The sequence below is a fragment of the Calypte anna genome, chromosome 15, assembly GCF_003957555.1.
Source record: "Calypte anna isolate BGI_N300 chromosome 15, bCalAnn1_v1.p, whole genome shotgun sequence".
Taxonomy (NCBI): domain Eukaryota; kingdom Metazoa; phylum Chordata; class Aves; order Apodiformes; family Trochilidae; genus Calypte; species Calypte anna.
The window spans coordinates 11529155-11557019 of record NC_044261.1 but is presented as its reverse complement, the minus strand read 5'-3'; the positions used below and the strand labels follow the sequence as shown (position 1 = coordinate 11557019).

General features: G+C 55.8%; 4 protein-coding genes across 4 annotated transcripts; 2 read left to right on the top strand and 2 right to left on the bottom strand.

The window, feature by feature from the left end:
- Positions 1-1120: 1120 nt before the first annotated feature.
- Positions 1121-15659, bottom strand: SF3A1 (splicing factor 3a subunit 1). The gene is made up of 16 exons (XM_030460255.1): positions 15484-15659; positions 13857-13969; positions 12125-12329; positions 10328-10585; positions 9884-9958; positions 9103-9253; positions 8456-8649; positions 7733-7850; positions 7428-7613; positions 6279-6400; positions 5823-6065; positions 4749-4959; positions 3867-4021; positions 2978-3079; positions 2729-2800; positions 1121-1817 (listed from the first exon to the last, which is right to left on the bottom strand). Exons 1-16 carry the CDS (start codon positions 15550-15552, stop codon positions 1716-1718), a joined length of 2376 nt encoding a protein of 791 aa, XP_030316115.1. The 5' UTR covers positions 15553-15659; the 3' UTR covers positions 1121-1715.
- A 349-nt stretch (positions 15660-16008) lies between these two features.
- Positions 16009-16373, top strand: CCDC157 (coiled-coil domain containing 157). Its single transcript, XM_030460273.1, is given in 3 exon segments — positions 16009-16252; positions 16255-16303; positions 16306-16373. Coding segments are annotated over 3 exon segments (249 nt in total). The 5' UTR covers positions 16009-16120.
- A 581-nt stretch (positions 16374-16954) lies between these two features.
- On the top strand, positions 16955-22586 carry LOC103535462 (coiled-coil domain-containing protein 157). Its single transcript, XM_030460708.1, has 11 exons — positions 16955-16996; positions 17099-17270; positions 18075-18122; positions 18220-18759; positions 19108-19185; positions 20148-20338; positions 20409-20576; positions 20931-21099; positions 21806-21945; positions 22245-22305; positions 22377-22586. Exons 1-11 carry the CDS (start codon positions 16955-16957, stop codon positions 22583-22585), a joined length of 1818 nt encoding a protein of 605 aa, XP_030316568.1. The 3' UTR covers position 22586.
- Positions 22587-23212: 626 nt separating this feature from the next.
- Positions 23213-27510, bottom strand: RNF215 (ring finger protein 215). Its single transcript, XM_030460269.1, has 10 exons — positions 27274-27510; positions 26594-26713; positions 26331-26402; positions 25884-25969; positions 25387-25441; positions 24562-24666; positions 24337-24453; positions 24115-24252; positions 23836-23938; positions 23213-23711 (listed from the first exon to the last, which is right to left on the bottom strand). The coding sequence occupies exons 1-10, from the start codon at positions 27508-27510 to the stop codon at positions 23689-23691; spliced, it is 1056 nt and encodes a 351-aa protein (XP_030316129.1). The 3' UTR covers positions 23213-23688.
- Between the last annotated feature and the right edge of the window lie 355 nt (positions 27511-27865).

The following is a 27865-nucleotide window of genomic DNA, read 5'->3' as shown; positions in this document are numbered from 1 at the left end:
AGGGTGAAGCCCCAGACCAAGGGAAGGACCAAGAACATGAAGTCCCCAACTCCATCAGCACCCAAGGTTTTCCAGCATCTGATGGGTCCTGTCCTGGGCCACGGATCCAGAAGGGGCTGGCAGGGCTCCAGGCAGGTTCCCAGACTCCTGCCAGAGCCCTGAGCAGGGCAAGGTCTTGGCTGAGGGTGTCACCTCAGCAGGGTGGCTGGTGCCACCCAGCACAGCTGGAGAACAGCTGGGTGATCTTCAGTGGGCTGGACCCCGTGCCAGATGTTAAAAAAAAAACCAAAACCAACATGACTTCTCCATTTCACAGCTCTCTTGGCAGCTTTGTTACCAGCTCTGGAAACCCCCAGTTTTGTTATCTCCAAGCTTCTACCTATTGTCTTTTGTTTTTTCAAAGCCAAAGGGAAGTTTGTCATCCAATCTTCCCACCCCAAACACCCTGAGATCCTCCCAGCACCTGCAGCCAACTGGCCACCTGGCAGAGACAGCAGCTGGCCACCAGGGCCAGGGGACCACTGGCCACCTGGGCCACCACTCTATCCCCACCGTCCCAAGAGAGGAGCAGAACAAGTCAGGAGGACACCAACTCTTCCTTCCTGCCCCATCTCTCTGTACCCCCAGACTGAAGGTGAATGGCTGCTCCCTGGCACTAAAATCCCAAGCCTGGGGTTTGAGATTGTCCCAGAAGCTGAGAGGTACCCACATCCCACCACAGCCTCTCCCTTGGCACCTCGTTATCTGGGTGCTGATGGAGATGAAGCTGGGTGTGACGTCTGTGGCTGCAGCCCAGCAAAAGCCCCTTTTCCAGACCTGGATGCTCTCCAGAGCTTTGTGCCACAATGGGTAAAATCCATTTGCCAGGAAAACCTTCACCCAATTCAATTCAAACTGATTTTTCTGGCCCCTCCCCACGTGCACAGTCAGGAATAACTTACAGAAATTTGAACAACCCCCCCTTTTGTGTAGCCTTCCCTACAATATTTCCTGCCTCTTCCGTGATAAACTGCTTTAATTACAACCCCCCAGTGGATTTCATCCCCCACAGCCCATCCGAGTGTTCCAGTTCCACCTCTCAAATCTCAAACACCCTCCAAGAACGGGCACTGCCACAGCCTGAACCCCACTGTGTTTATTACAACAAAGCCCAGGCTGGGGAGGAGCAGCACAGAGCTGCTCAGCAGTCCCAGAGCCAGGGAAGAGCTGCAAATGCTCCTGGGGAGGGAGGAGAAATTCCCAAGTGAGGGTCAGGGAGACTTTGGGAGATAAAGAGGAAAGAACAAAGGGCTTAATGAGTGTTGTGGAGGAGGAAGGAGGTTTCAATTAGGAAGAGGTTAAACGAAGCAACAAAGCACTGCAGGCAGGCTGATGATGTTCTTGGTGAGCACAAATCCCTCCAAGATGGATCTAGACTAAGCTGGGCATGACCTGGATGCTACTTTGGGAGGGAATTCAATGAGAGGCAGCAGCACTGGAGAGTAAAGCATCTCTAACTAACAGACTGCTGCCTTGCACACTGGGTCACTACATTTACACACCTTAAGGCTCCCTCATCCCCCTTTTCCTTTCATCAGACCCCCCCAAGAGTTTCTTTTTTCACACTAGAATCAGCAGGCAGGCACTGGAGCCCCTAAAACAGGCAGGAGGATTCCAAAGGTTGGGGTGACACAAGTGGCAGAGCAGTGCCAGCACATTTTGGGGCTCAGCAGCTCCTATTTCTTTCTGCCTCCTCTCTCCTTGAGGGCCAGGTGGATCAGGGAGCCACTGGTCATGTTGTAGTAAGCCAGGGAGTTGGAATCCTTGATGAAGATGCCCTGAGGAGAGGAGAAAAGAAAGGAAAAAAACCCCCAAAACAAGTCACTACAGAAATCTCAGTGTTTTCTTCCCACAAAATCCCAGAGAGATGAAACCCTCTCAGCTTTGCTCTCAGAAGAAGTGATGACAGAGTGAAAAACCCTGGAGAGATGCCAGAGTATCCAAAGGTGGGCAGGGGAGGAGGTGGCTATGCTGGGAGTGATGCTGGACTACAAGCAACATAGACTAAATACCTCTACAAACATAGTCACCAAGTGGGGTTATTTATGCTCCACTCCTTTTAGGTTTTCTCCTTTAGAAAAAAAACCAAACCCAACCCAACCCAGTTGTGCTTCCTTCCCAGCTAAGAGTTAACCCAGGATCTGCCCCCAGCTGAACTCCTGAGGAGGTGTAAAGTTCACTGCTTAGGCAGCAGGTTGTGGCTGTGCAGGCACGTGGCTGGAAACAAAGGATGAAAAGGGAACAGTGCCTTTTGAACAGCTCCAGTCAAGAGGAAGAGTCAAATCTCTTTCCTTCTGCCATCTGGAAACAGCCTTCCCAGAGCTGCCAGGATTTGGGATGGGGGGATTCTCACAGAGCACACGTGACAGAGCAGTGGGAGCAGAAGGCTGCATTTAAATGTCAAAAAAAAAAAAAAAAAAAAAAAAAAAAAGCCCAAACCAACAGCCAATAACCCAATTTCTCTGATTTCAGAGAAACTCATCAAGCTTTGGGGCTCATCTGCAGCAGTGACAGTGAAGATGCCTTTGATGCCACCTCAGAAAGGCTGATCCTGCTGACACAGAGAGGAGAAGCATTCTCTTTCCTCCTCATAAGCTCTCAGTAGGTTACACTACAATTTCTCCTTGGAGAAAGGTTTGGGTGTGAGATAGCAGACACAACAAGCAGCACTTGAAGGGCTGACACCCACCTCGTATTGCAGCTTCTGCTTCCCAGCTGGCATCCCTGTGGCCTCGTGGATCTTCACCTTTATAACAGACACCTAAGAAAACCAGGAGAGCTTGCTCAGGGTGCTGCTCCACCAGCCCCCCTGGGGGGAGGGAACAGCCAGAGTGTCACAGCTCCTGCCACACAGGTCAGCTGCTGCTCTCCAAGCAAAGAAACTTGGGAGTAAAACAAGGCAGGGGGGAAGGAGAGGGCAAGTTAATAAACCACATGCCTGGTCTGAGAGGGGCAGGGTAAACACCAACACTTGGCCATTCAGCTTCCATTCTGTCTTGTCCTGCATGTTGGGAACTTGGACTTTGACTGTGACCGGACCCTGGAGGAAACAAAGATAAGATCTGGGGTGGGTGAGGAGGCTCAGGACATGACAAAGGAGAAGCAGACACATTATTTATAGATACCCAGAGGCAGAGAAATTATTTGTTTTCAAAACAAGCCCCAGTATCTCCACTTCCCAGTGAACACACAGAAATGTGTTTGCCTCAACCCGGAGAAAGCTGCTTCACTGCTACCAAAATAAAACACTTGGTTGGATTCCTCCCTCTGTGTGCATCACACGTTCCCAGGATCAGAGAGTGAACCTAGGGAGTGTGAAAACAGGTGTCAGCTCCTCTGTGCAGATGTCCAGCACAACCCTTCAGCCTTCTTAAAGGACTTAAAACTCCAGCCAGGATGAGGGCTCTCCTGGGGAAGGCTGAGGTTGTTATGGAACATATCACATTACCATACTATCATGCTGACACTGATATATTAAATCTCCTTGCAACTCCAGCTTAGTGCTGTCTTCTGCTTCAAAGCTCATTAGCAGCTCCTGGTTCTGCTTTGCATTACCTTCTTTACTCATTATGCTTCTTTACCTACTGCTCACCACCCTTAATTACAGCAGAGTGTGATCTCACTGCTGCACTCTGCCTGCTGACACCCAGGGCTGCTCTCTTGGCTCAGGGGGAAGGGGGCTCCTCCATCAGAACATCTCTGATGTGCCCACCTCCTCCCCCTGCAGCCACCTGGCTTCACAGCCCCTCCAGGTGAGGGAGGGATGGAGAGCCCAGTGGGAACAGGGCCCTGGTGCTTCCCACCACCCAGCCAGCCCCTCCCCAGACCTTGTTCCTCCGTAGGAATTCCTCCTCTGGGATCAGGCTGTCCTCACTCTTCAGTTTCTTGGAGACTGGTTCATCCTCCATGGGTGGGGGGGGGTGGACAGGAGGCATTGGGGCTGGGGAAGGAACTGGAGCCACGGGAGGTGCAGGAACAAATGCTGGGATGGGACAGAGGAGACAAAAACCACAACCCAGTCATTCCCTGAGTGGTGGGCAGACATTCCCTCTCACATAAAAACTCTCCCAGCAGAGCCCTAAGGGCTGGAAACAAAATCCATGGAGGAAGAGAGCAACACACAAACTTCAAGTGTGTGATCCTTGACAGGGGAAAACAGTCCAGGAAAAGACACTGAGCAGCACAAGGGCTTCCTGAAGGTCTTGCAAAAAAGAAAGTGCTCTCAGTCTGGAACAGGGTGGTGCCATTTATAAAATAAAAAACAAAAAAAAAAAAAAAAGGAAGAACTGCTTTTTATATTCTGCTTTTCAACTGAAAAGCAACAAATGCTAAGAAAGGGGCCAGACAACAGTTTTTCCTCCTGCAGCAACAATTTCTGTGACATCCAGTGACCTGCTGGCAGTTCCTCTTTCCTGTGGTTCCTTTTGGATTCCCCTTCCCCTGGGCAGGCTCCCAGGGACACAGACACAAGAGGATGAGACAGAATTCTCCATCTTTCAGGCTGCAGAAGTCTGGAGCCTCAGAGCATGGCTGACAAGTAAATCACATCAATCCTCCCCCCCTCCCAGTTCCTAACAGTGGGATTTAGGGTCTGCAACCCTAATCCTAATCCCAATCCCACACCATTATCAGAGGATAAAAGGATAAACACCCCCCCCCCACCCCAGATTTACACAGGGAATGAAGAAGGAGGAAGAGGAGTTACTGACCTGTGGGCACAATCATTGGTGGGGGGCGGGGGCTCATGATGGGAGGAGCAGAGGGGGGCATGGGGACCACGTTGATGCGTGGGGTGTGGATGATGGGGGGCATGGGGGTGGCTATGACTGAGCCTGGGGGCAGACGAACCACGGAGGTCATGGGGGGCCGAGGCATGACTGGAACTGCTGAGACAACAGCAGCACGGACAGGAGGAGGCATCTGGAGAGAGAAAAGGGGTAAAAGTCCTTAGCAGAACACTTGGGAGGGATCAAAATCTCCAGAAAAACAACCTGGGCAACACACAGAGGGGTTCTGCTGGCCAGAGCCCACCCACAGCCTCCTTAAGAGATTCAAGGATTCTTCCTTCCTTCATCTATCTGAGCCACAGAGCAAGCTTAAAGATCACTTCCTTGTTCTGGGCATTGTCTCTCAGCTTTGCAACACATCAGGCAAGATTTTCTGTTACTTGTGTGATATGCACTTAGTTCTTTGCTGGCAACTTAACTTCTGAGCAGTAGTGGGTCAGAATGTAGCATATAAATCCAAAGAAAGCTGGTTTGTTTACTAGAGTACATGGAATTAAGAATATATGCTTTGGATTTTTGGAAGATTCTTAAAAATTCCTGTTGTAATGCTATGAAGATTCCTTCCAAAATGTGGTTTCCATAGCATTTATACCCTAGAAGTTTTTCTTATTAGTGCTGATGGCAATAAATTTGAGAGCTCTGCTCAGCAGCAGGCAGGCAGCAGAACCCCTGGGGCAGTGCAGTCACCTGCCAACTTTTCTTACACCTAAAAAAAAGGTACCACCCATTCCTGTGTTAGCCACAACCCCCTCCCTCCAAGATCTCTCCACCCTCTGCTGATCAAATGGTTTTGCTACCTCCAGGGATGAAAAGCTCCACCTAAATCTTATTTTTATCTTTTAACAGCAACCCCAATTGGGCTCTTCCCATTAATTAAATCATTTGGAAATACAAAGTCACTCTAAAGCTGCTTCTAAAGCCAGCACCCTGCTCTTAATTAACCCTTGACCTTTCTCAGGACTGCCTCCTAATTAATCCCAGCTCTTGGGCACTCACAGTGGGGGGTCGAGGCACGGAGGTGATGGGCTGAGCACTGGCTGGGGGGTTGGCTGCTGATGAAGGGGGAGGAGGCTGAGGGATTTCGTTGGGTTTGCTGGGCCCAATCTTCTCCTTGCTGTCATCTTCTGGCACCAGTCCCTTGGCCTTGTGGATAGCTTCAATTTGCTCTTGGAGAGTGATATTGGCCTGAGCTGCTTGCTGTGTGCGGGCCATGCTGCCCGAGTGGCCATCCCAGGTCACCTGGGAGGGGACAAGGAATCACAGAATCAGAGTTCCTCAGGCTGGAAAAGATCTCCCAAAGATCCAGTCCACCAAAGCAGAGTTAACTCCAGCCTGCAACCTGAGCTGCAAAAACTGAGAGAACAGCTTTACAGTGAGACCAAAGACTCCCCTCTCTCCAAGTGTCAGTAATACCACAGGAAACTGTGAGGAATCCCAGAGTTTCCACCCTACCTTCTCCTCTGGTTTCTGGATTTCTTCTTCACCAATCTTTTTCCCAATTGCAGTCTCTTCCACACCAAAGATGTCAGTCCTGCGCTCTGCCAGCTGCTTCAGGCTGCTCTCAATATCCAGACCTGCAGGCAAGGAGAGAAACCCTGATCCCAGCTGACAGAACCCAAGCCAGATACGATCACATCACTTTTAATCATCTTGTAAACTGGTTGGCACCTCGTGGCCAAGTGTGGCTCTTTTTATAGAATCACAGAATGGTTTGGGTTGGAAGGGAGCTCAGAGCTCATCTCCAACTCCCCTGCCATGGGCAGGGACACCTCTCATCCAACCCAGGATGCTCCAAGCCCCAACCAACCTGAGCTTGAACACCCGTAGGGAGGGGGCAGCCACAGCTCCTCTGGGCAGCCTGTGCCAGGGTCTCACCACTACTCAAGAATTTCTTCCTAGGACCCTGCCTAAACCTCTTCTCCTTCAGTTTAAATCCATTTCCCCTTCTATCATTGGACACTGATGAAAATTCCCTTTCCAGCATTCTGTAGGTTCCCTTCAGGTGCTGGAAGGCAGCTCTGAGGTCCCCCTGGAGTCTTCTCTTCTCCAGGCTGAACAATCCCAGCTCCTCAGCCTCTCCTCTCTTTTTTTGGAAACTGAGTGCAGCTGATGGCTGCTCAGCAGCAGTTAAAGCTCTCTGCCTTGAAGTTTCCAGAAAGCATCAGAGAATCATTTGGGCTGGAAAAGACCTTCCAGATCATCCAGCCCAGCTCTTCCCCCAGCACTGCCAAGGCCACCACCACCCCCTGTCCCTCATCCCCACATCTCCAGGGCTTTGAAACCCCTCCAGGGATGATGGGGACTCCAGCCCTGCCCTGGGCAGCCTGGGCCAGGCTCTGACAACCCTTTTGGGGATGGAATTGTTCCTGCTCAAATCTAAACCTCCCCTGGCACAACTTGAGGCTACTTCCTCTTGTCTTACTGCTTGATCCTTGGGAGATGAGACCAACCCTCCCCTGGCTCCAACTTCCCTCAAGACACTCAGGCAGATTGTTACATTTAACAGCCCTTATCTTGGGAGCTGGAAGGGAGTGAGGGGGAGTTGCAAAGAGCTCAGCTAGAAACCAGGCTTTGCAAGCTGTGCCAGGGGCTGGAGCTGACCTGGAGCATAGACCTCATCATCACTCTGCTTTTCCCGGATGGATCTATCCCTCTGCTCCAGCCAGCGAGGGTCCAGCAGCCCAATCCTCATGTGTTCTTGCATTTTACTGGCAGGAATTTTCTCTCCAGTGATGGGAGAAACGAGATACTCATCAGGAGCTGGGGCAGGTGGTAATGGTTTGGAAGCTGGAAAAAAACCAAAACCAGACTGTTAAGAAAAACACAGCAGAGGAAAGGCAGCCTTGAAAGAAATGGTTTGGTGATGGGGCAGGAAGAAGGGAGTTTCCTTCACTAGCTGGATTTACCTTTGGGATCGTAATCCTTCCGCACAATGACCTGATCTGGAGTGGGAGGCAGAGGTGGTGGCATTGGGGTTTCTGGAGGTGGAGGAACCTTCTGACCTTCATCTTCATCATCTGAACCCTTATTTAAGTGGAAAAAAAAATCACAACCAAGTTTCTGTAGTCAAATACTACCTGAGAAAGGCATAAAAATCCTATTTAGAGCTGGAAGAACGGGTTACACAGCTCCAGAGCACTGGAATTCTTTTGCCCCTGGTGGCTTTGCTCCTCTGGTTCCTTCTGGATAATCACAAATTCAAGAGGCCCCAAAAGAGGAAGCAAGGACTCCTCAGCCTCCACATGACCACAGCACAGCACACAGGGGCTTATGGTTAACCCAGCTCTTGTTCCTTGTTATCAGAACAAGCAGGCAGAGGAAGAGCCCAAAATGAGTCAGCTTCCAGTGCTGGAGGCTTGGTGCAAAGGAAAGCTCCAAAGGTTTGATCACAGAAATATAAAATCCATACCATTAGGTGACAAATTGGATGGATTTCTCTCTTGGAAATTGTATTCTCATGGAAAACATTAGGAATACCCTAAATTCCAAACCTCCTCCAGGTTGTTTGGAAATCCTATTAGAAGGAAATCTCATTTCCTCAAGAAACTGAGGAACTTCTTAAGAGTAGATATGAAGGGCATCCTAAACCAACTTTATGGGACCAAAAGCTGCTCCTTTGGGTCAGTTACCTCATCCATATCCTGCACTTGTGTGTCTTGATCAAGCTGGGCTGGGGGCTCATCTGTTTTCTCTTGCTTTTCATCTTCCTCATCTGACTCCACTTCCATCTCCACCTCCTCACTTTCTCCAAACTTCTCATAACGCTCCTGGATCAGGATTCGAGCTCCCAGCTCTTCTGGAGTGGTGGGAGGAGGGAAATTCCCTACAGGGCAGAAAACAGAGCTGCTGTTTCTGTCTCTCATTTTGTTGCCCAGTGCAGAGACAGCAGTAACAATTTCTTGAATAAAAAGCAGTTTCTCTACAAAGCTGTGTATCAAAATGACCTGGGAGCCAAGATGAAGGGAAGAGATGGAATCAGCACACGACACATGAAGATGCTCAGAGGTGAAAGCACCTCCAGAAAGTGGGACAGGTTCCACTGTCCTGGTGGAAATGGACAAGAGGGAATTTGTGCAGTCCTGACCTTAGTGCAAGGAGAATTTTACTGACCCAGAAAAACCCAGCCCTGCACAATGTCCCTGGAAGGTTTTCCCTTTTATCTGTGCAGGATATTCAGCTGTAAATCCCAATGCCTGTCTAAAAAGGGCATCTGAGGACACAGCCCCTCCTCACAGGCAGCACTTTCATCCAGATCTCAGCTCCTTAACATCAGTACCTTGCTCATTGGGCTGGAAGTCAACAGTTTCCACGACCACAAAGTCATGCCAATCAATCTGGGCATAAGCAACACGCTCCTTTTCCTTCTCCTCCTCTTCCTTCTTTCTCTCTCGCTCCTGGAATTTTGCCCACTCCACTCTGTAATACACCTGGGAGGGCAGATGGAGAGCAAACACCCCATGTCAGACAGGGAACACAACCAAGCATCCCACAGCCAAGGCTTTCAGGGCAGTGACACCTGCAGGAGCCTGGTACGACACAGAAATATCTGTATTTCATTTAGAAAGGAGAGGTGTAGAGAAAGATCCTGCACCAGCTTTGTAAAGTGCTTTTATTTTTGTTTTTTAAAGCTGGAACTGCAGAAGAGATGAGCCAAGATCAAGCCTCCCCAGGTACACTCTGACTTAGGGTGAGGATTCACAGCCAACAAGTCAGCAGCACTTCACCACAGTCCCATAATGTCACCATCCCAAGGTAAAAGCCATCTCTGTGACAGCTACAGAAGTCAGAGGTCTAAGGAAGAGCTTGGAATGACTGGAGGTGACCGAGGAGTGGCAGTGAAGTTGCCTGAGGGAAACATTCCACTTCATGAAGGGCTTGGGAATGGGGTTGTGCAGTCTCTGTGCCTCAATGCCCCCCCAGGCTGGGCACCCTGTGCTCAACTGACTGCCTGGAGAGAAGGTTTTTTATTCTCTGTACATTTGAATTTGCTGCAAGTCAAAAACATGCAAAGAGAGAGAATTCCACACAATGCTTCAGCAATTCTACACATGCCATACCTGATCTAGGACTTCCTTGGGGTTCTCAGCCTCTTTCTTGAGCTTGAGGAGCAAGCCTTTGGGTGGGATCAGGATCTGCAAGGTATGTCACATGACAATTGGGGACAATTCTTTATGCCAAAGCCTCTTTCAAAGCAATCATTCCCTTCCTACACTCCTAAAAACATCAGCAGACCCTCAGGGCTACATCCCATTTACTGTTGCACCTTTCTGATCACTTGCCTCATGGTTTATTTACATCACTCCTGACCCTCCACAGTTAACCCCTGTGGTTTTTACCTCCCTTCCAACAGCACCTGACACATTTAGTAGCAGCTTGCTGTGCTCAGAGCTGCCAAACCTCCTCCAGATATTCACTCAGAGCCAGACTGAAAGAGGGGGAGGCCTCACAAACCTTCCAAACTCCATCCTGCAGCACCCAGGTGCCCTTTCCCTCTCAGGTACCTTTGTGTACTGCTCAACCAGCTTAGTGAAGTAGTTGAAGAGGCTGTGCTGGGGACGTAGGAAGTCAAACTGGTAATTCCTCTGCTCCTTCTGCATCAGCTGGGTGAGGAACTGGCGGCCATTGCGAGCCACAAACTGAGCAGTCAGCTTCACCACATCCAGGTCGAAGGCGGAGATGGAGGGAGGATCCGCGATGAACTCGAACTCTGGAGGTGGCTCCTTGGGAACCACAGTCTCCTGAATCACCTGGGCCTGCACCTGCAGGGCAAGGAAGTTGGGAACAAACCCTCAGGAGAAGCTGGGAACAAACCCTCAGGAGAAGCTGGGGCTCCTTGCAGAGGGAATGGGCAGCAGGGTTGGTGTGCCAGCAGCTGGAAGGAAATGTGCGGGGAATAGGGATGGGAGTTCAGGGCTGTGGAAAGGAAATGTTCCTGCAACAGCTGGTTAGGGGTGAGCAGGATCAGGAAACAGGGATCCTTAAAGGAGGGATCCAGGTCGGAGGAATCCCGGATGGAGCAGCCTCTGAAAGCTGATGGAATCTCAGAAACCTCACTGCTCACCAGCATCCTGGTGACCACCTCAAGAAAACTGACATTACCAAGGTGAAACATCTCTGAAGCCAGCCAGGCTTCCCCCCTGCTCCTTCAGAACTGGATCCAGTTTGGGGCTCCCCAGTTCCAGAGGGACAGGGATCTGCTGGGAAGAGGCCAAGGGAGGAGGATGAAGGGACTTGAGCACCTCTGCTGTGAGACTGAGAGCCCTGGGGGTGTTCAGCCTGGAGAAAAGAAGGCTGAGAGGGGATCTCAGGAATGTCCCTCAGTATCTGAGGGGTGGGGGGCAAGAGGAAGGGGCCAATCTCTTCCCAGTGGTGCCCAGTAACAGGCCAAGGGATACTGGGCTGAAGGTAGAACACAGGAAGTTCCAGCTCAACCTGAGGAGAAACTTCCTGACTGGGAGGGTGAGGGAGCCCTGGCCCAGGCTGCCCAGAGAGGTTGTGGAGTCTCCTTCTCTGGAGCCTTTCCAACCCTCCTGGATGTGTTCCTGGGTGCCCTGCCCTGGGGGATCCTGCTGGGGCAGGGGGTTGGATGGGATGAGCTCCAGAGGTCCCTCCCAACCCCTGACATTCTCGGATTGTATGAAATGGGTGAATTACTTTGCACTGTCATTTTCACCCAGTTTTGACCCCAGTAGAGATCTTCTAATGAAGGTAAAAGGAATGTGCATTAGGTTTGACTGGTTTGCTTGAACTGAACTGGAATTCTTAGTGTTGTGTCCTGGGTGGGGCTGAGCCTGGGGTGGGGGTTCCCAAGCAGAGATCCCATTCTGTGATCCTCCAGGATGCAGAGCAACTGGAAAGCTGTGAGAGGCCTGGACAGGGCAGTGCCCTAAGCCCAAGGCACAGCCACACAAGATCAGCAACGTTCTGCACTCCAGGCCTGGAGGGGAAGTTGATCCTTCTGGCAGAAAAAAAAAGGAAATGTTTCTGCACCCAGGCTGAACCCCAAGGGATTTCCTCACCCAGGGAAGGAGTCCTGAACTCCCAGCTGCAGTGTCACATCAGTCCAAACAGCAGCAAACCAGAAAAAATGCAAGAGTATCAGAGTTTCACACACAGCTTTGAGTTGTCAGCAAGCAGGGGGATGCACCTGCACCAAAACCCCCATCCCAAACACTCAGCTCCAACCCCCTGACTGCTGTTGGTGTTTTTGCCACCTGATTTCTGCCTCCTGCCTCACCTGGTCCTCCAGCCTCACATCACACAGGGAGTCAGGAGTTCTCCAGAAGGAGCACACTTACCTTCTGGGGAAGCTGCTGCTGAGCACTTTGCTGCTGCTGCATGACCTTGGGGATGGCAGCTGAGGGCTCCTGGGCTTTGCCCTCTTTGAACTCACTGACTTTGTGTCGGTAGTAGGCATGGTAGGGGTCGTTGGGGTTCAAGAAATTGAATTTGGGGTTATTTATTTCATTCTGACGAATTCGAGCTTCAAATTCTGGACCATTTCTGGAGAGGAAAAAAACCCCAAAACCCAGAAATTTAGCTGAATGGCATCAGCTCAAGTGTTTTAAATTAGAGTCACAGAAAAGAGCCTAAAAATTAAATTATCAGAATCACAGAAAAAAAAACCCCATCTCCCAACACCACATCTAAAGGACCCTAAAACACCACCAGGGACAGGGACTCCACCACCTCCCTGGGGAGCCCATCCCAGTGTCTCACCCCTCTTCCTGGGAAAACCTTTTTCCTAATGTCCAAAGTTGTAGCTGGAAGCCATCCCCTCCTGCTGTCACTGATACCCTGTGTGAGGGATCAGCACCAACCCCCCCACAAGGTCCTTGCAGAGAGATGAAGTCTCCCCTCAGCCACTGCTTCCTCAAACTGAAGTCTTCTTCTTAGGGATTTAGATTGGATGTTAGGGAAAAGTTCTTTCCCATGAGGGTGGAACAAGGGTTGCCCAGGGAGGTGGTTGAGGCCTCATCCCTGGAGATATTCAAGGTGAGGCGTGAGGAGCACCCTGATGGAGGTGAGGGTGTCCCTGCTGAGTGCAGGGGTTGGACTGGGTGAGCTTTGGAGGTCCCTCCAACCCAAATCCCTCTGTGATTCCAGGATTCTAAGTGCTGATGTCTGTTTCTTTCCTAGCAAGATGAACCAACCCCCTCAGCAGACAGTTTCCTCCATGGAAGGAGTTTCCCAGCAGCCAAATAAAGGCATTTGCCTTAATTCAGCCTACACCACAAGTGTGCCACAGCCTCACTGGGCCAGACACAAACAAGAGATCTTTTACTGGATTGGACAACTCCTCACTGGGTCCATTTGATTTGCTCTTTCAGAGCTGTCAGAACTATTAAAGGACCAGAAAGTTCATCCAAGGAAAGAAGCAGACCCTGGAGCACCATATTCCAGAGAGCCCTGAGCTTTACTACAGAAAAAGCAGAGCAGCTGAAATTCAGAGCTGCTGCACCCACCTCCCTCGGGTGTTCTCCAGGCACCTCCAAGCTTGGCTGAGCCTCCAAACAAGGAAGCTTTGGAGAGGATAAACACAGCCCCTGCTCCCCCCCAGAAGGAAGGCAGAGCTTCCATCAGCAGATGAGAGGGGAGAACACAACCTTTGGGAAGTGCCTGGGAGGGGAGGGAGGGCAGGCAGCATGGAGCCTGTGGAGGTGCCAGCAAGAGAGGGGACTGAGCTCCTGTGCCACTGCTGAGCTGCTCCCCAGAGACCTCCTGGGAAGGTGACACAGCCAGAAACATCAAGAGCCAAGGCCTGGCTGGCACTCAAGGGGGATGTCAGGCAGCTGAAGGAGGAACTGTGTTTATTATCACAGGTTTTGAGCAAAAAAAGTGAGGGAAAATATTGTTTCCTTTCCAGTCTTGCTGGGAAAAACTCAATCCTTAAAAACCTGCAGGTAAAGTCCCAGGATTGCTGCACTCTGGGGCTTCACAGACATCAGCAGGGGAAAGGGGAGACAGAGGGTGACAGAGGGTGTCTGAGGGGACACCCAGGGGACAGAGGGTGACACCCGTGTCACTTACCTGGCTACAAAGCTAGCAGTCTTGTCAACAATATTCCTGACTTCTGGAGGAGGGTAAATAATTCCAACCACGGGCTTGGCTGGTGCTGCTTCCTCTTTGGGTTCCTCTTCTGCCTGTCAGGAAGATGGAAATAGAGGAATTTAGACATGGTCCTGTGTGCTGCTGCCTCACAGCTGCTCCCCAGGAGACAGCTTCCAGCTGCAAACCCAGCCTGGGTTTATTTTCAGGTGGTTTGCAGTTGGAAAATTCATCTCCCTTCATTCCCAACTTCCTTGTGTACATCAGGAGTAACAACTCTGCCCCCTGCTCTGCACTAAAAAGCCTTGTGTAGGAATTCAGTGTCCCCAGGGGCACACAGGGCCATCCCTCCTCCTCCTCCTCAGCCCCCAAACCACTGCATTTGTTTTTATTCCTGACACAAAGATTTGGTTTAACAATCTGAATCACTCATCCCACAGACAAATTCCTCAGCTTCTCAGGGTGGGAGACAGTGTTTGTCTGCACCCCGAGGGCACCCACAGCAGGAGGAGCAGGCACAGGAGAGAAGGGGAAAGGCCTTTCCCTGGGAACCAAAACACAGCCTCAGCCCTGACCCCCAGGTCTGGGAATGCTGAGCCAAGAGGAATGCCTGGAACACCACCCTGAGGAGTATCTGGGCATGGCTAAACACCTCTGGGAGCTAAAACAACATCCCCTGAGGCCCCTGGGCTTACAGGGGGCTCAACTCTGAAAGACTCAGCAAGAAATCATTGCTTTTAATCCTGGTGTGATGCATCAAAAGCTGTTTGGCACAGCAGAACTCTGCAAGGGCTTTTTTTCCCCCCATGAAACCAGCAGCTGCTCTGTGCAGGATATTAAGGATGTCTCTCTTCTTCTCTCCCCAGACAACTTTCACAAGAGAAGCTGCTACAGAAGGGAACAGCTTTATGGGAAACGTTTAGGGTTTAGAATTTTAAGGGGACAGCCAGGGAAGTGTTAGGAAACTCACTGCAAAACCCACAGGGACTCCAAGGCAGAGAACACTCCCAGATCAAACCCAGCCTTAATAAAACCATATTAAGAAAAAGGCCCCATAAATGTTCTTTGTTTTCATACCCACTCCCTCCCAACAACACCCCGAGGAGCTGAATTATAAGGCAAACCCAGCCCTGGGAGACTTTACCCTCCCTGGTGTGTTGCTGAGCTAACTTCTGGGCATGGAACTCCCTGGAGTTTATTTTTGGGGAGGGGTTTCCTTCTCCTTGTTGCAGCTACACCAAAAGACCCCGGATTTTCAGTCAGATCCCCTCTCTCCTCTGGGCTGCCACAGGGTTTGCCTGCTCACTCCCCAGGGAAGGCCCCTCCAAGGCCTCCCCTCCCCTTTCCTCAGCGAGCCCTCTCCCCATCAGCTTTCCCCCCCCATTTCCTCAGCTTTTCCCCTTTCCTAAGAGATCCCCCCCCCCTCCTCAGCTTTCCCCCCCTTCCTCATCGCTTCCCCCCATTCCTCAGCTTTCCCCCCATTCCTCAGCTTTCCCCCCCCCTTCCTCATCACTTCCCCCCCTTCCTCAGCTTTCCCCCCTTCCTTCAGTTCCACACCCCCCGCCCCCGCTCCAGGCCTCCCCCCTCCCCGCCTCAGCGCGGCCCGCACCGGTTTGCTCTCGGCAGGGGGAGGCGCTGGCTGCGCCGGGGCCATGGCTTGCACGGGCCCGGCCGGCATGGTGCTCGCTGGTGACGGGGATGGGGTGAGGGAGGGAAGCGCTTCCCCAGCGGAGCCGCTCCGGGAGCTGAGGAGGCGGCGGCGGAGCCGAGGGACAAAATGGCGGCCGAGGGCGCAGAACCGCGCAAGCGGGGCGGAAGTGACGGCAGCGCCACCACGGCGCGTGCGCACCGGGCGGTACCGTCAGCCGTCCCGGGGAGGGGGCGGGGTTATAGAAAGGGGCGTGGTCGTGTGAGGGGCGTGGTCATACACGGGGGCGTGGCTGTACAAGGCGCGTGATCGTGGGGCGAGGCTATACAAAGGGGCGTGGCCACGTGGGGACATGACCGTGGGGGGCGTGGTTGTGTTTGTGGGCGTGGCCATATGGGGGCGTGGTCACGCACGGGGTGCGGTTGCCATAGCAGCGGTGGAGACGCGGCCTCCACAGGCCCCGGTCCGGCCCTGATCCTTCGCGGTTTCCCCCTCTCGTCTCCCCGGAACGGCTCTGTCCTCCGCAGCTCTGCGGGCCCCCCGGCAGCTCTGCGGGCCCCCCGGGATCCCTCAGGCCTGGGCCCGGTACCTCGGCAGCATGGCGCACCTGCTGGGTCACCGCGGCTGCATGGAGAGCCTGCGGGCCGACCTGAAGGACCTGCAGGCTGCCATCACCGACGTTTTCTCCCGGGTCGGCGCGGTGCGTTTTCCCTCCTGGAAAGTTCCCCGATAAAGTGTTCCTGTGAGCTGGACCTGGCGTGCTTGCTGGAGCGGTACAGCTACAGCCAAACCACCCGAGTTCAGGCCAGCACTCCCACGTGGTGCTGCTGGAGCTGGTGATAGACAGGTGAGGAGGCAAACCACCCCCAGGCACCCCAACACGGCTGGCAGAGCAGCTTCCTGCCCCCTGGAAGGAAGGGGATGCTGCTGTGTTTAGCCTTCCCGACTCAGCCAAGTGTTTGGGATGCTGTTTTCCCACCCCTTTCCACCGGGAGCAGAGTGCTGGCACCTCAGCCTCATGCTCTGAGTTTGAAATCCCGATTCCAGCAGAGCACCAAGCTCCTGGCCCAGACACTGGCCACGAAGGAGCAGAGCAAGCTTGGGAGGCAAGAGCAGCTGGGCAGACAGGGGCAGGCTGCTTAAATTGCCCCCCAAATCCTTGGAAACTCTGGGCCACAGCTGCACCTGGGAGGTGAAACTTTTGCAGCCTGTGTGAGATGAACAGAAATGTGTTTTAGGAGTAGCTCCCAAGGGAGCTGTTGGCTCTGCCCGTGAGGGGTTGATACCCTCAGATCTTTTGAAAGAATTTATCTGCAGCCTGGTGGCTCCAGGAGGATTTGCATCCCATCCAATCCTGCTCCATGGGGTGACTTGGGGGGGTCACAGGATATTCACCCTCCTCTACCAAACCCACTTTGTGCAAGGGGGAGGGATGGGGGAGGAAAACCCTCTTTTGCCTCAGCTCTGGCTCTTTGTTAAACACCACCAGCCCTTTCCACATTACAACCACTCTGTTGCTCTAACCTGTGGGTTTGTTTTGTCCTTTTTTTTTTTTTTTTTTTTTTTGTTGGAAAAGGCTCCTGCTGCTGCTCCAGAGCTTCACCAGCTACACAGGAAACCTCCTGAGCCAGCGAGCAGTGCCCATGGCACAGGACCTGGGCCCCTGCATGTCTGCAGGGCTGACAGCCAGGAGGTACTGGAGCAGCATGCTGAAACTGGGGGCTTCCTACCAGCAGCTCCTGGCTCAGGTGGGACATTCCTGACACCCCACCAACTGAGTCAGAGTCCCCAGAAATGGCCCCTGCCTCATTCCCTGGGATTCCCTCATCTTTTTTCTCTGGGACACCCCATTACACGTCCAGTGGCTGCACCAGACGTGCTCCAGGCTCATGACCCCCTGAGTGCTGACCCCTGTGTCACACATCTGTCCCCTCCCAGCCCCTCTCCCTCCCTCTGACCACTCTTCCCAGCCGTGCTGCTGTATCCAGCCTCCCCCAGGATCTCAGGATGGGTGAGCCTGCCTGCCCCAAAAAATCCTCCTGCCCCTGCAGCTCTGCAGACCCATGGGGCTGTGCTGCCTCAAATCAGTGAAATCATTCATAGCAAAACCACTGCACCCCTCCCCTGCATTTAATTTTTTTTTCCCCAAAATGATCCTAACTTGTGGAAAAGTCCCCCAGGAATTCCTCCAGCAGGACCAGGAGGAAGGGGTGGTCAGGGGAAGGGGAGCTGGGGTGGAGGTTTCCAGTTATGAAAGCAGGAGGAGAAAGCTGGAAAGCTTCCCAGCAGCTGGTCAGAATTCAGCTCCCTGGAATCGTGGAGCAGGGAGAGGGAAGGAAATTCATTTGGCTGTTTCTCTGGCTGGAAACCAGCAGGCAGGGAGCTGAGGCTTGGCAGCTCTGCTCCTCCAGGCTCTGGGAATTTCCCTCCTCCCAGGAGAGGGGTTCCTGCCCTCCCTGCCCCTTCCCACGCTCACACCTCTGCCTTTGGGCTCTTCGCAGCTGCCCGGGGCTGATCTGAGCCCTGGTTCTGTTCTGTGCTCTCTCCAGCAGAAGAAGGATGGGATCCCCGTGCTGCCAGCCACCCCCCAGGTCGGGAAAGCTGAGGAGAAGCTCCCGGGATGCTCTTTGCCTGATGTGTTGAGGTTAAAAACCTCGGTGGCAGTTTCCCAGCCTGCTTCTCCGTGCCCATCCCCAGGTGGCTGTGGAGCAGCCCCCGATGCTTCGGGCAGCACCGTGTCCAGGGCTGCTGAGAGCAGCTCCGGTGTCCCCAGGCAGGCAGCTGGGTGCTCTGCAGGACCCTGTGACACCTGCAGCACCACCCATGCCACCCTCCTGCAGGTTGGCAAAGCCATCAGCAGCCTCTGCCAGAGCCAGAACATCCCCTCGGCTCTCGGCAGGTTCCAGGAGACGCTGGAGGAGAGCCCGGGGAGGAATTTATCCCCGGGGGATCTGAGCTCCTGGGCTGCAGAGCAGAGCAAGGACCTTTCCCGGCTCGGTGAACACCTCCGGGGGCTGCTGCAGGAGCTCAGCCCCCTGAAATCTGAGCTGGAAGAAGCAGAGAAAGAGAGGGAGGAGCTGAGGAAACAGGTTGAGGATTTCTCCCGCTTGCTTCGGGTGGAGAAGGAGAGCCAAGCGCAGCAGAAAAAGGAGGCTGAGAAGCACCTGGAAGCAAAGCAGAAGGAATATTCAGAGGCTGTAGCCAGGCTGGAGCAGGACAAGCAGGACCTGCGGAGGGGTATGGTGCTGTGCCCACCTCCCCTCGAAGGCCCAGGGGTGTTTGCAGGAGCAGTGTGGGGTCCCTGGTCCAATCCTGATCCCACGACCCTCAGCAGGGGGTGTGTGTGGAAACCTCCCTTACCTCAGCTCTGGCCATTTTTTAAACACCATGAGCCCTTTCCACATTCCAACCACCCTCAGCAGGGTTTTCCCCCTGTCAGCCTGGCCAGGAGCTGTTGTCCACATCCTCCTGTAGCCTCCTCCCAGCACAGCACCACCGCTGGGGGTGAAACCCTCTGGGGGGGCTGTTTGCTGTCCCCAGTTTGGAGGAGGTGTTTCAGGAGGAGAGGTTTTTGTGTCCTTTCAGGAGCTGCTCTGCTGGAGGAAAGGCTCTGCACCTTGAAGGAGGAGCTGACTGCCAAGCAAGCTGCTCTGCAGGACCTGGGTAAGGGCTCCCAGGGCTCCCCCAGCCTCGCCCCTATTTTACACCCATGTTATCTCCCACCTCCTCCAGAATCTGTCAGGGACTGGGGGGAATGGGATAGAGGCCAGGCCTTCCTCGTGGCAGTGCCCAAACACAGGAACACAGAGTCCTTCTGGTTGGAAAAGACCTTTAGGATCACCCAAGTCCAACCATGAACCCAGCTCTGCCCAGCCCAGCACCACCCTCTGTCCCTCAGCACCACATCTCCAGGGCTTTGAAACCCCTCCAGGGATGGGGATTCAACCCCCTCCCCAGGCAGTGTTTCATGACCCTGTCAGTGAAGAAGTTTCTCCTCAGCTCCAATCTAAACCTCCCCTGGCACAACTTGAGGCTGTTTCCTCTTGTCCCATCCCTTGTTCCTTGGGAGCAGAGCCCGACACCCCCTGGCTCCAACCTCCTCTCAGGGGGTTGCAGAGAGCCAGAAGGTCTCCCCTCAGCCTCCTCTGCTCCAGGATCAACACCCCAGCTCCCTCAGCTGCTCCTCACAACTTCTCCAGCCCCTTCTCCATGTTCTCCATCCCCTCCTCCTTGCTCTCCAAACCTTCTCCTTGTGCTCCAGCCCCTTCCCCAGCTCCATTCCCTTCTCTGGACACACTCCAACCCCTCAATGTCCTTCTGCTCCTGAGGAGCCCTGAAATGACCCCAGGACTGGAGGTGCAGCCTCCCCAGCACCCAGCACAGGGGGATGATCCCTGCCCTGCTCCTGGTGGCCACACCAGTGCTGACACAAGCCAGGGTGCTGGTGGCCCCCTTGGGCACACACTGGCTGCTATTCAGTCACACAGAAGCAGAGTGGTGCTGGTGGGAGCTCAGTGGGTCACAGCCCTGCCTCCCCCTCACCAGGACCTGGGGATGGTCTGAAGCCATCTCCAAACTTCCCCCCCTCCTGCCAAGCCTCTCCCAAAGGTGCTGTCTCTCCCCAGAAGTGACCAAGACAACCTTGCTGGAGGAGATGAGGACCAAAATGGTAGCCAGGAGCCAGGTGCTGGAGCTGGAGGAGAAGGTCCAACTGCTCAGCAGCCAGAGGGAGAGCCTGGATGAGGAGCTCAGAACCATCACTACCCAACTGGAGAAGGAGAAGGCCAAGGGGGAGAGCATGCTGAGGCACCAGGAGGTAGGGTGCTCTGGTGGGTGCTGCTGGAGGGTGCTGGGGCAGAGCAGTGCCCCATGCCTCTCCCTTGCAGTCCCTGCAGGCCAAGCAAAGGACACTGCTCCAGGAGCTGGACAGCTTGGACCAGGAACGTGAGGAGCTGCAGAAGAGGCTGGGGGAGGCTGAGGAGGACAAGGCCAGGCTGGAGGAGCAGCTGGAGCAGGACCGGGAGGGGAGCAGGCAGAGGCTGCGGGTGCAGGAGGTCAGAACCAGCACCCAGCAGGGATCTGGGGGTGCCAGGAGGGAGTTCTGGGGGGGCACAGCATATCCTGGGGGGAATCAGGAGCTGCCCCCTCCCCAGAGCATTCCCAGGGGACTCTGGTGTGACGTGGCCACCATCATTTGGGTTGGAAAAGACCTCGGAATCCAAACTGTTACCCCTGCAGCTGAGTCGCTGCTGGTTTCCCCCTGGCAGAGGTTGGACACCTTGTCCATGGGACATCCTGATGGCACAGGGACAGGGAAGGAGCTTTCCTTGGGGACCTGAGTGCTCCTGTGGGACTCCCCCAAGCCCTCCCACCCTGCAGAGCTCACCCTGCTCTGTTGTGCTGCTCAGGAGCTGCTGGAGACGCTGCGGGGGGAGAAGCTGAGCCTGGAGCAAAGAGTCACAGAGCTGCAGACCAAGGTGACCAAGCTGGAGGAGCAGGAGCAGGAGCTGAAGGAGAGAGAGAGGCTCCTGGTGTTCTTCCCTGAGCTCCACATCCCTGCTGAGACACAGTTTGAGAGTAAGGGACTGGGCAGCTCTCCCCACAGCTCTCCCCACAGCAGGCTTGTGGGGCTGCTGGAGCTGGCAGGGGATGCTGCCAGCCCCACTGTTTAGAATCACCAAATCATTTGGGTTGGAAAAGATATTTTAAGATCAAATCCAACTCTTCCCCCAGCACTGCCAAGGCCACCACCACCCCCTGTCCCTCAGCACCACATCTCCAGGGCTCTGAAACCCCCCCCAGGGATGATGGGGACTTCACCCCTGCCCTGGGCAGCCTGGGCCAGGCCCTGACAACCCTTTCTAGGGAGAAATCATTCCCAAGCTCCAACCTCAACCTCCCCTGGCACAACTTGAGGCTGTTTCCTCTTGTCCCATCCCTTGTTCCTTGGGAGCAGAGCCCGACCCCCCCTGGCTGCAACCTCCTCTCAGGGAGTTGTAGCATGACATTTGTACAACCCAGTTTGTCCCACTAATGGCCAGGAAGGGCTCAGAGCCCTGTGCCACCCTGATGCCACCTCCCTGCCTGGGTGCTGCTCCCCCCACCCCCATGCCAGGAGACAGAGCAGGACCAGGACCTGGGCAGAGCCAGAGCTTGCTTTGCCCCGGTGCTCTCAGCTGTCGTGCTTTGGGGGTCCCATTTCTGCTGGTGCTCCCCGCTCAGGGCACCTGCTGACTCCAGCAGCATAATCCTATCCCAAGGATGTCACCTTTTTTGTTTGCAGGCACCGGGAGCTTGACAGAGGACATGGAAAAGCAGCTCCAGGCCAACAGCATCCGGATGGATGTGCTGGAGCAGGAGAACGCGCGGCTCCGGGCAGCGTTGGCCAAGGTTAAGTTGGCAGCTGAGCAGGGGGTGCTGAAGGTGAGGCTGCCCCAGAGAACACCCCACAGCCCCTGCCACTGTCCCATATCCTCCAGGGATCAGTCCCCTGGTTGGGTACCCTCCCAGAACAGGCTCTGAGGACCTGTTTTCAGCCAGCACCCTTGGTTTTGGGGTGCCCCCAATGCATCTCCCCACTCTGCTCAGGGCTGTTTCCTGGCCCTGTTGTGTCACTGCCACCAGCTCAGGGGTGACAGCCACCAGGAACAGAGGCTGAGGGTGTGCCTGGAGCTAAGCAAGGGGGATTGGGGGATGTTTCACCTCCTCTTCTCTCCCCCCAGCTCATCCCCCAGCCCCAGCTGTGGTCTCAGCCCAGCACCCAGTGCAGCGAGGAGACTGAGGGTGTAGGGTGAGTGGGGACCCAGGGGAAGGGGCTGGGGGGCATCTTCCCTTTTCATCCTCCCCTCTCACAGCTCCCACCACCCACAGGTGGCCCAGCAGCCGAGACAGCAGCGTGGGGACACAGGGACATGCAGGGGACACGGAGCAGCGCTGGAAACCTCTCTCAGCAGACCCCGCGGGCAAGGGCAGATCCTGCCTCTCACTGCCTGCCAAATGCTTGGTGCTCAGCCCCCCCAAACCAAGTGGGAGAGGCAGAGTGAGGCCCCCCCACCCTAAATAAACACCCTGCGACTGTGACAGCCACCTTGGGACAGAAGGCAGCCTGGGGAGAGTGCAACAAAGCACTGTTGCTTTGTTTTCTGTGCAGTTCCCCCCCCCCCCTCACTGTCCCTCCTCTGTGGCCTGGACTCAAAGTGAGGTGACACAGCAGAGGGAGTCCTGTCCCCAGCTCTCCATCCTTGTCACAGCCAGCCCTGGGGCTGGGCTCCCCCTGCACCCAAGGAGCCCTCAGGGGGACACAAACATTCCCAGAGCATTTGGAGCATCCCCTGCTCCATCAGCTGAGCAGGGCTGGGGACATTCCCAGCTCAGTCACCTACAGGCAGAGCTGCTGCCAGAGCCCTTGGAGTGGCTCAGCACCCAGAGAGTGCCTGGGCACAGCTCAAGTTGGCTCATGCCAGGAACTGTTCCCAAGAAGCAACTGGGATGTGGCCAAGGTTGCTGGGAAGAGAAAGGCAGAGCTGGGCTGGGGATGAGAGGAGCTGAGCCGCCCTTGGCTCACCCACAGCCCCAAACTGTGCCAGCATCCAGGAATGAGTGGCCCCAGGGGCCAGTGGGCCACCCCAGGGGCTGGCCCTGAGCCTCACCAGCCTCAGTAGAGCCAAGCAATGCCAAGAAGACACAGGAGTTCTCACTCTGTGTTTAATAGACACCTGTGATGTGCAGGACAGGAGCTGTCAGGGCTCCTGGTGTGTCCCTGGCCACCATGGCACCTGTGGCCAGGCCAACGAGCCCCATGCTTGGTCTCTGCAGCCACCTTGTGCTGTCCTTTCTAATAAGTTAGTATAAATAAGGTGCTGGAGCCCCTACCCCCCAGCAGCAAATAGAAAAAAACTAAAGAGACTTTAAAAAATGAGTACAGGCAGGGGGAGGGGGCTCTCCCTGCCTCCAGCCCCATCACACCCATGGGTGCCCCCATAACTTCCTTTCCTGGCCCCCCAGCACTGGCCATACAGCCCCCCCACCCCTCTACTCAGGCCCAGCAGGGAGAGCCCTGAGATCCTTTGCTCTCTGAAGTGCCAGGCACAGGTAGAGCTGCTCCAGACCCCTCCCTCTCCCTGGAGCAGTGATGGCTCTGTCCCCAGAGTGTGTCCCTCGGGCTGGCTAGCTCTCTGGGCAGCAGTTTCCTGGAAGGAAAAAGGATGGAGGGTCACAGTGTGGGGAGCCTGGGGGGGTCTGAGGTCCTCCCCAGCACCCAGGGTGGTTGAGGGCAGCTGGCAGGGACCCGGTGGGTGTCAGTGGGGCTCTCACCCAGGATGTTGTGCTTGCAGAGAGGGCAGGTCTGCTGCAGCAGGAGCCAGGGATCCACACAATCCCTGTGGAATTCGTGGGAGCAGGGGAGCACCCGCAGCCACTGCCAAGAGGGAAGGAGATGGGAGATGGAAGTGGAGCAGGGCTGGGAATGGGGGGGGGAACACAATCCCCTGCCACATGGCTCCCTGGCAGGGACACTCAGGGCAGGAAAGGGATGGGATGTGTCCAGGTGACAACGAGCAGTCAGCAGGATGGGCCTGGGGGCTCATTCCTGACCTGGCTCTTGTGGAAGTGCTCCAAGCACACAGCACAGCTGTCGATCTCACAGGGGCGGCTCCGCGGCGCCTTCCCCGGGTGGTACCGCCGGGTCCGCAGTGCTGACAGCCTCTGCAGGATGTGCTGCTTCAGGTCCAGCTGTGAGGGCAGAGCAGGGGCTGAGAGCTGCCTGAGGGGAGGCTCAAACCCTCCCAGGCAGGAGGGGAGCAGGACCCTTCCCACCTCGGTGTCTCGCTCCGACGGCTCTTGCCGCGACTGCCGCTGAGCCTGCACCATGACGCCGGTGCAGAGGAGCAGAGCGATCAGCAGGATGGTGTTCCACAGCTGCTGAAGGTATTTCTGCAGGACCAGAGCCAGTGGGACATCAGGGCTGCACTGGAGACCCCCACCCTGCTGCTCCCAGCACCACCAGCACCCGTACTGGGAAGCCGGCCCCGGGACACGTACCTGGACCTGGGAGCTGTTCTCCCCTGTGCAGATGACCCCCTGCCACTCCCCGTAGAGACCCCCTCGGGAGAGGCCACAGGTTGACCAGAGGGTGAGGGTGACGCCCTGCAAGGCAGGAGATGGCACTGCTGGTGGTCGTGACCCCACCACCGGCAGCCCCAGCAGATCCTGGTGCTGCCCAAGCCCAGGGAAGGTCCCACCATGCCCAGGGGATCATAAAGGAGAGGGGAGGAGGAACTGCAGGAAGCTGCTCCACTCCCATGGGGTGAATTTCTAGGGAAACTGAGGCACTGGCAGCTTCCTGAGCTTCCAGGGATCGGGGTCTGCATCAGTTGGGCAGGATAGGCAAGGGCATGGTCCTGGTCCTGCCCTCCCACCAGCATGGAGAAAACAAGGAGGGAGGAAAAAAAGGAGGAGGAAGAAGGGAGAAAGAAGAAGGGAAAGAAGGAAAGGAAGGAGGAGGAGAGATAGGAGGAGAGAAAGAAAAGGAGATGAAGAAGGAAGAAGGAAAGAAGAAGGAAAAGAGAGAAAAGAAGAGGAAGAGGAAGAAGGGAAGAGGAAGAGAAGAGAAGAGAGAAGAGGGAGAGGAGAATGAAAGGAGGGGAGGGGAAGGGAGGGAAAAGAAAAAGAAAAAAGAAAAAGAAAAAGAAAAAGAAAAAGGAAAATATGAGAAGAGAGAAAAAGAAAAACAGAAAGAGAGAAAGAAAGAGAAAGAGAAGAAGAAAGAGGAAAAGAGAAAAACAAAACCAGAGAAAGAGAGGGAAGAGGAGAGAAGAAGGAAGAGGAAGAAAGAGGAGCAGGAGGAAGAGGAGTAGTTTTACACACCAGGTTCTCCAGCAGCACTGCCTGGTAGGTGATCTTTGCAGTGGCCCGGAGCCCCCTGTGAGCCAAGCAGAGCAGAGTCACCCTGCAGGCCCTGCCCAGAGCCCCCCCAGGCCAGGGAGAGCCCCCCTGGACAGGAGCAGGGGTGAAACCCACAGGGGAGGTGACAGAGGATGGTCCCCTTCCCAGCTGTGCCCAGCCCCAAGTGACAGCTCTCTTCCTCCCTGCCTCAGTTTCCCCCCAGCAGCAGTGCTGACTCCCTGGGGGGCAGGAGGGGGGTGGGGACAAACCCTGGGAAAGGCTACGAGGATGCTGGCCTGGAGAACGTGTCCTGAGGGTCCCCAAGAGCTCAGCTGGGGCCCCTGGGGACCCAGGGGAGGGTTCAGGACCTGGGGCAGGGCTGGATTTGAGTCCCCCCCTCCCTGAACACAGCATCCCAGGCTCTGCACAGTGCGAGGGTGACACCAGCCCAGCAAACACAGGGAGCCACGAGGCTGTACCTCAGCAGTGCTCCCAGCAGCTTGGTGACATTGTCTGAGGACTGGATGACAATCACAGGCTTGGCAAGCAGCTGGGAAACATCCACCTGCACCAGAGGGGAAAGCAATGGATGTCAGAGGGGTGGGGGACACACCTGGGGGGTGAGGGACCTTCCAGGAAATGGGGGACCTGCAAGGGGGGGTGGAGGACCCAGCTGGGGGACCTTACAGAGGGGTGAGGGATGAACCAGGGGGGGACGGGACATTCCATGGGGGTGGGGGACCCACCAGGAGGGGTGGGGGAGCTTCCAGAGGGGGTGGGGGACACACCAGAGGGGCAGGGGGACTTCCCACGGGTGGTGAGGGACCTTCCAAGGGGGGCATGGGACCCATGAGGGGGCTGAGGGACCTTCCAGGGGGGTGAGGGACCCAGGAGGGGGCTGAGGGACCCACCAGGGGGTGTCCTACCTCCCGGATGGCATTCTGGTTGAGGGCGAGGATGAGCAGGGCCGAAGCACCCAGCACCAGGGCTCTCTTCATCTGTAGAGACAGAGGGCTGAGGAGGAGGGTGGGACAGGCAGGGGGACAGGCAGGGAGCTGGCAGCACCCAGGACCCCTGGAGGGACCCAAGAGAGGGTGGCAGCACCCATAAGCTCTGTCAGGCACCCCGCTGTCCGGTGAGGAGGGGTCCCAGGGGGGTTGTGTGACCAGAAGAAGTGGGGTGGGGTCACCTTGCTGACAACAGTGGTGGTGAAGGACTCCTCGTGGGGACCCTCGGTCTGGTCCTGGCCCACCGGTACCACCCCGATCCAGGTGTCAGCAGCACCCAGCTCGGGCTCCGTGTCTCCCACCTGGGGGCACAGCAAGGGGTCCCCGAGAGCACCGTGTGGGGATGGGGACAGCAGCTGGGGGGGGCACACGGGACAGGACCTGGGGGGCCCTCACCCCTGCCTGCACCTCCTCGGCCAGAAACCCCCCCCTGCCTGACCCAGCTGTGCCCCCCAGTGCTCCCAGTAACCCCCAGTGCCCCCCACAGCCCTTACCCCCTCTCCATACCCACCCCCCTCACAGCCCCCCGGTGCCCACTGTTGTCCCCTCCATTCCCTCTCCAGTGCCCAAAGGCCACCCCAGACCCCCGTGGGGGTTCCCCCGGTTCTCCCCCGGTGTCCTATTCTCCCGGTACCGATTCCCCCGTTCCCCCGGTCCCGGTTCCCCCGGTTCTCCCCCGGTGTCCCATTCTCCCGGTACCGATTCCCCCGTTCCCCCGGTCCCGGTTCCCCCGGTTCTCCCCCGGTGTCCCATTCTCCCGGTACCGATTCCCCCGTTCCCCCGGTCCCGGTTCCCCCGGTTCTCCCCCGGTGTCCTATTCTCCCGGTACCGATTCCCCCGGTCCCCCGGTCCCGGTTCCCACCAGCACCAGCCGGCCTCTGATCTCCTCCTCCTCCCTCCGCGTTACCCCCCGGTCCCGGCCGCCCCCGGCACCCAGCAGGGCCCCTCGCAGGGTGTAGGAGCCGCCGGGCCCCTCCGCCGCCCCGGGTCCCGGCCCGGCCACCGCCACCTCGACGCGGGCAGCGGGACCCCCGGTACCGCCCGGCCCGGCCCGGCCCAGAGCCAGCAGCGGCGCCAGCACCGCCAGCACCGCCGCCATGGCCACACCGCAACAACGCCCCGCCCCGCCAAGCAGCGCCCCCTGCCGGAGCGGAGGACACAACCCGTGGGAGGGGGAGGGGAAGGGGATGGGAATAGGGAGAGGGGTAGGGACGGGATAGGGATGGGATAGGGATGGGATAGGGATAGGGATGGGATAGGGATGGGATAGGGATAGGGATAGGGATGGGATAGGGATAGGGATGGGGATAGGGATAGGGATGGGATAGGGATAGGGATAGGGATAGGGATAGGGATAGGGATAGGGATAGGGATAGGGATAGGGATAGGGATGGGATAGGGATGGGGATAGGGATAGGGATGGGGATGGGGATAGGGATAGGGATAGGGATAGG